This window comes from Dryobates pubescens, chromosome 5, assembly GCF_014839835.1.
Source record: "Dryobates pubescens isolate bDryPub1 chromosome 5, bDryPub1.pri, whole genome shotgun sequence".
NCBI lineage: Eukaryota > Metazoa > Chordata > Aves > Piciformes > Picidae > Dryobates > Dryobates pubescens.
Genome location: NC_071616.1, coordinates 11099805 through 11106250, shown reverse-complemented (window position 1 = coordinate 11106250; position 6446 = coordinate 11099805). Strand labels below are relative to the sequence as shown.

Sequence of the window (6446 nt, the reverse complement as noted above, 5' to 3'; positions counted from 1 at the left end):
CTGCAAACAGTCGTTACAAAAGATACTCTTTTAAATAAACTCACACAAGGAGGGAAAAAAAAAAATAAAGAGCAATGTAGTGAACAGTAACAGGGGGGGAAAAATTACATTCATTATACTCTTTGTGCCAGTCCCGTTCACCTCGGCAAGGAAAACTCCATACTTGGAATACAGAAACGCAAAGACAAACTGTATTTGGAATGTCTTCAGATAGGCACTTTGAGCCCAAGGCTTTTCTCCTTGAAGAATCTATACAAAAGGAGGAAGGAAAAGCTCTCCCTTCCATGCTGTCTCACAATGGAGCTCAGGTTATGTACATTCTAAAGCCCAGGTAGGCAAGACCCACGAGAGGGCAAGAGGACAAGAAGAGGGAAAGTCAAAGAAGCACATTAACTCAATTTGCAGTCCAACACAAAAAAAGGGGGAGGGGAGGAGGGAGGGAAGGGAGTAGGGAAATTCTAAAATAAATAATCCAAACACAGTTTTTTGCATTTTTTTTAAATTAATTTTTCATTTTTTAAAATAAAATAACCAAAAAAAAGTGTAAAGTTACAAAAAATGTCATTGTAGTATAATATATTAAACTGTGGGGAGGGAGGGGGGGAAAAAGGGGGAGAGAGGAGAAAAAAAAAAAAAGACACTTCACAATCTTAAGATTAATATGGAAGATCATAATTTAAACATAAAAGAATATATTCTATGGATTCATCATCCCGATAAATATGAACAAAATTAACAAAAAAAAGCATAGGTTTCGGCAATAAATACGTTTTTGATAAGTTAAATAAGCTTTTTTTTTTTCTATATTGTTGTGCAGTGACAAGCAAAATTTGCTCTCCAATTTCTGAAAAGTTATACAAAATTAAAAACCCAGAAAAACAAAAACGAAACGAAAAAACAAACAAAAAACCATAATAAAAAAACAAAAACAAAAAAACAAAGCTTGGCGTGAGTGCTCTAAGATAGTTCTAAAGTACTCTAGAGCAAAACCATTAAAGCTATGTCTACTGGAACTTTCTGTTTACAGGAACTTGCTCTGTGTGTGTGTGTGGAATGACTTCTGTCGGCCCCACCCCCTCGATTCTCTTTATTTGTTTTTAAGATGTCACATGAATACACGGGGAACTTTTAGCACCAAAATCAAGTCTCTCATAGTCCATCTCGGTTTTTTTGTTTTCTTCCTCCCAGTTTAAGTCCCACCATGTTACAATCTTTGTCCGTTCTCAGCTTTTCTTCCCGCAGACCTGAGCAGATCCAGGCAAGATTAGTCTTTAAGGGGAGGGGAGAAAGGACTGGACGTTAACGCTTGCCCACATGCCTGCAGCCTAGCAGAAACTGGCCAGTCGGGGAGACTGGGAGAGGGCAATGCAGTACATGGCCAGTGGAGGGAGCTGGATCTGGACATTGCCTGCACATCTGGAAGTGCACAGAGCTGCTGGTGCCCTCTGCAGCTGGAGAGGTAATACAGTCACAGTGAAAGTGTTAAAGGCACTAATTTTGTAAACGTTATTGCTTTTCATCGTAATTTGGCACTTAAGGTTTAAGCCAGTGGGTGTACGGCAGGCACGTGGACAGGTTAACATCCAGCTCAGACTACCGGGGACAGGGTGGGGGGAATTCAGCTTAACATCATAACAGAGGAGGAGCCGGGGGGGAGAGCAACAGGAAAACCCAGATTAGTCGTCGGAGATGGAGAGTCTGCTGAAGATGGGAAGACGTCTTGAGGTGTCCAGGATAGGGGAATCTGAGCCGCTGTGGCTGCTGCTGGAGCTGCTCAGATAACCCTCCTGGTCAGAGAGGGAGTCCTGAGGACTGGGTGGCGAGTCAAACATGTTGGGGGATTCAGACATGGGCCTGATCAAGAAGGTGGTGGGGGAGCTCCCACTGGGCACCTGCACCCCCATGCTGGGGACAAAGAGACTGACCAGCTCCTGGCTGGGGAAGGTGAAGGGGTTGCTGGCGCAGTCAGGCAAGGTAGGGGAGCCCAGCAGGTCGTCTGCGCTCAGCATGGGCGGTGGGGTGATGGAAGTAGGGCTGTCCAGCAGCCCGCTGGCAGCAGTGCTGGGGAAGCCGGCGAAGCTGAAGCTGTGCTGCAGGCGGGGTCTGTCGGTGACGGCGGGCTCCCGGCTGCCCGCCACGGCACGGCGCTCCTCCGCGTTGTGGATGAAGTGGCAGCGCGGCCCGTAGGGACAGAAGCCGATGGTGTGGAACGTGCGGCAGAGCTCGGTCTTGTACTTGGGGTGGCGGGTGAGGCTCCGCAGCTCGTGAATGCCGTGAGCGAACTGGCACTTGTCACCGTACTTGCAGGCGCCGTTCTCCTCGAAGGGGCGGCACAGCTCCGTCTTGTAGCGGCTGGAGTTGACCTGTCCCCCGGGCTGCTTCTGCTGCAGCAGGCGCTCGCCGCCCTCGGAGAAGGAGCGGTCCCGGAAGCGACTTTCCCGGGGGCCCAGCATGGGAGCCGGCTCCCCTTTCAGACTGCTGAGGAGCTGGTTCTGGTGGAACTTGGAGTTGGGCAGGGTGACAGAATGCCTCCTAGGGAAACCCCCGCCGGTCGGGGTGCCCACCGCCTTCCTGTCCAGCAGGCACCCGCTGACACCCGAGGGGCTGTAATTCAACATCTTGTTGCTCTACAGGGAGAAAGCAAGGGCCGGTCACTGCCACCGCCTCCTATGACGTCCCCACACAGCCCCGGGGGCCTCCCTAGGCACTCCGGAGGCGCCCCGCCAAATCCCGCCGCCGGTCAGCGAGCTGGTCGGCCTGGGGCCCCGCCGGGCCCCCCCTCCTCAGCGACATCTGCTTCAGCCCCTTTCGCCACTCCGCCCGGCGGCCCAAGTCGCCCCTCCCGCACCCCGCGCAGCCCTAGCGGTGGGAAGTATCGAGCCGAACCAAATGCCAGGCGCGGGAGAGCCGCCGCCCGAATCCAAGAAAAGACCCGAGGCAGGACTTCTTTTTCTGGGAAAGCCCCCTGGGGGGGCGGCGGCGACCGGGAATGGCGCAGCACTGGCGCCCGCCCCGCCGCTCCCTCCACACGATGGCTCCCGCCCAAGCCCCGCCACCGCCCCGTTCCCCTCTCCGGCGGGGCTGGGCGAGGGGTCGCCAAGCCCCGTGGGGAAGGAGCCCGCCCGGTGCGCCGGGAGTACCGACGCCCGCGGTAGTGTTGCAGCACGGCACCCCAGGGACAGGGGAAGGATCCGATCCCCCTCCCCCCACCGCCTTCGGCCGTCCAGCGCCGCGCCTCAACCCCGGTAGCTCGAGTGCTGCCCCGCGCTCTCCTCTCCTGGCCGCGGCGAGAAGCGCGGGCGGCGGCGGCCCCGCGCCTACGGGACGGGGCGGCCGCGCCCGGCCCCCGCCCTGCGCCACAAACTTGCTCCCGACCGAAAACTCTTGAGACTGAAGAAGCAGCCCCCGGCAGCGCCCTCACCTTGTATAAAACTTCGCTCAGCTCGAAGATGGTGGGCGACACCAGGGCTGTGGACATCTTCAGCAAGCGAGGGGGGCAGCGGGAGGGGCAGCGGCACGCAGACACGAAGAGTCACGGCGTGGATACGGCACAGCCTCCAGCGCCCCAGCTCGCAGCCTACCCCACGCCGGTGGTAGTGGTGGTAGTAGTGGTGCCACTGGTGCTACCTGATGCCGCCCGACCACCGCACCCGCTCGCCGCTTCCAGCGGGTTCGGGCGAAAGCTCAACTTATAAAGTTTCGGACTCACCCCGGGAGGCGGAGCCGGCGGCGGGAGGAAGGGGAGGAGGAGGAGGAGGGCAGGGTGATTGACACTGCGACTGAATCACCCGGGCGGGCAGGCCCGGAGAAACTTTCGGGAGGAAGGGGGGACGGGAGGAGGGGGGGGGCGAGAGGGGGCGGGCCAGGGGAAGCGGGGGGGAGGGGGGAGGCAAATTAATAAAAGAAAGTAAAGGGGGGGAAAAAAAAAAAGGGGGGCAAAACAAAACAAAACGCGGCCGGGGGCGTGAGGTGCTGGCAGCCGTGCCCCGCGCTGGAGGCGGCGGTTGTGCGATCCGCCACCCGCCGCCGTGGGCGCGCGTGTGCGCAGGGCCCGGCGAGGGGCGTCTCCGCACCCCCCGGTACCAGGTTGTGCGGCAGCGCCATGCCTCCGGTAACGTAACAGCTGCCGGCACCCCTGAAGGGCTGACGTGGGGACAGGTCCTAGCCTTGGCTCTGACCGCTCCGATTTGGATCGATCGGATCCAGCTTCGGCGCGGCCTGCCGGCTTTGTGTGCGTGCACAACCCCCCCCTGCCCCCAGCTTCACTCCTCCCAACTTTTATTGAAACCTGGCAAGCGCTGCAAGGGGAAATATCTCGCATCCACGTTAAATTGTTTAAATATGAGTTTGCCGTTTTAAAGGGTGTTTGATAGATTCTGCCTTTTCTCCCCCGATAGTGCTCCAGTCCCCAGAACTCGAAAAGCTGAAGAGAAAAAAGGTAATAAAATAACGTCTCTAAGCAATTAATCTGTTCCAGATTTTAGTAGGCAAAGTATGATTCATACTGATATCGATATGGCGGGGAGGAGAAGGTAGGACGGCGGCAGTTTCTGTCTTAAAAACAAAACAAAACCCCAACCCAAACAGAAAACAGCCAAAAACTTCAAGGTTCGTTAACAGCAGGGTGCCTCAGTGCCCCCCAACCTGTAGCCCCAGCTAACTGTAGCATTTGGGCTCCGTTCCCCGTGCAGGGAGGCAACGGGGGACGTGCCCCTGCCCCATAGACTTTTTCCTCCTGCCTTACGCTCTGGCTTGGCTGGAAGAGCAGAACCCCCTGCCTTGGGCAGCGCAAGGCCGACCCGAGCGGCCATTACACTGAAAACTTCAAACAAATGACCCACTTCCTCTTCTGTTTGCTTTAGAGTCGCAGGATCTGGACTTTAAGCTGGCGGCTGATCTTTCTCTCTTCAGTCTTCAAGGGCGGCCAAAAAAACCAATCGAGGGAAACGCCCACAGGCTCTGGTGATTCCAGATTTTTTTTTTTTTAATATTATTATTATTTACTTAAGCACAGCAGTCAGGTTCCTCGAATTTCCTTCTCTTTCTAGTTTCTATTTTTTTCCCTTGCCTTGGCCAGAAGTGCAGAGTAACCAGGGGAGAGACCAGCCTATTATTTTCTGCAGTTGTTTACTCATTCTGTAGATGGTGCTTGTTCCCAGGGCTCTAAGCCTCTCTATAATTAAACCCATTTTAATTGTTAGGTTAGAAACGTCATTTCGGGGACTTTCCAAGAGTTACTGAGAAAGCCAGCAGAGGTAACTATTTCACTACTGAGTCGCGCTCAGCCTGGTTTTCGTCACAGTTCTTCCTCGTCCGCCGACCGGGGCGTGAGGGTGAGCATGAGGACTCAGGCTGGCAGTCCCACCGCCAGCACAGCCACCTACCCCCTCACATTTTTGCATTATTCGCTTGCCCTGTGCGCTTTTGTTTTGGAAACTTGGGGTTTAAAGTTGCACATTTCCACAGACTGAACGGCGAAGCCTGAAGCCGAGAAGGAATTCTTTTCCAGTGATTTCGCTTGGCAAAGCCCGACTCCGTGGTGGTCTGTTTTGCATTGGCTGCGCACATGCTCAGATAAGGAATTTAGCTGCTCGCCCCACCTCGTGGCTAAAAGTCAGAGCCCTCTGGGCCAGAGTGGGAATTTGTGTGGGCATGAATTCACACCGAGTGGAGGAATTTAAAAACCAGAGCCTTGCACCTCCCGCCAGAGCCATGCCAGAACTTTGATAGATGGAAATGAATAAAGACAGGTAAATGAATAAATGAAAGTTAATTACTAAGGATGATTACTGAAAAAGTGAATGAATGCAGTGCCATGCTCACTAGCCTTCTCCTGTGGGTCAGTTCATCCAGGCCCAGCACATTCTAGCTGGGATACTACAGTTGGGCCCTGGAAGAAGGAATAAATATCCATGACTTCCCAAATCTCAGTACAAGAGCAGCTTCTGGAGCATTTTCGCTCCCTGGTTCCAATGCAAGCAAATGCTAAACTGCACACATTTAACAGAGGAATCTAGAACAGCTTTCCAAATGAGAGCCAAAATAGGCTAGAATGGCCGCAAAGCAGGGAAAATGCAGGGAGCAGTGCATGAAATGATAAAGGCAGGAGGTTCCAATCGTGAGTGCATGTAAAAAACCAGGGGCTTGTTGGCACATGATGCTGTGGAGGTCAAAATTATAAACAGGGTCAAAAAAGCAATTCGACAAATTTATGGAGGAAAAGTCCCTGGAGGTTTACTAAAGGCAAAGGCAGACCTCCATGGCACACTGCTGGACAATCTAGAGCGAAAGTATCACCATTATTCCCCATTTTTTTCCACCTGAGCATTGGCTGCTCTTGAAGGTAAGAAGAAGGCCACAACCAACCTTTGATCTGAGCCAGTATGGTTATTTTTACACAGCCAGGGTCTACTTTTCTGCTTTATACTCTCTCTAACTATGATGGC

At 53.6% G+C, this 6446-nt stretch overlaps 1 protein-coding gene across 1 annotated transcript; it reads right to left on the bottom strand.

Moving 5' to 3' along the window:
• Window positions 1-936: 936 nt before the first annotated feature.
• Window positions 937-3691, bottom strand: ZFP36L1 (ZFP36 ring finger protein like 1). Its single transcript, XM_054161600.1, has 2 exons — window positions 3422-3691; window positions 937-2627 (listed from the first exon to the last, which is right to left on the bottom strand). The coding sequence occupies exons 1-2, from the start codon at window positions 3476-3478 to the stop codon at window positions 1677-1679; spliced, it is 1008 nt and encodes a 335-aa protein (XP_054017575.1). The 5' UTR covers window positions 3479-3691; the 3' UTR covers window positions 937-1676.
• Window positions 3692-6446: the final 2755 nt, after the last annotated feature.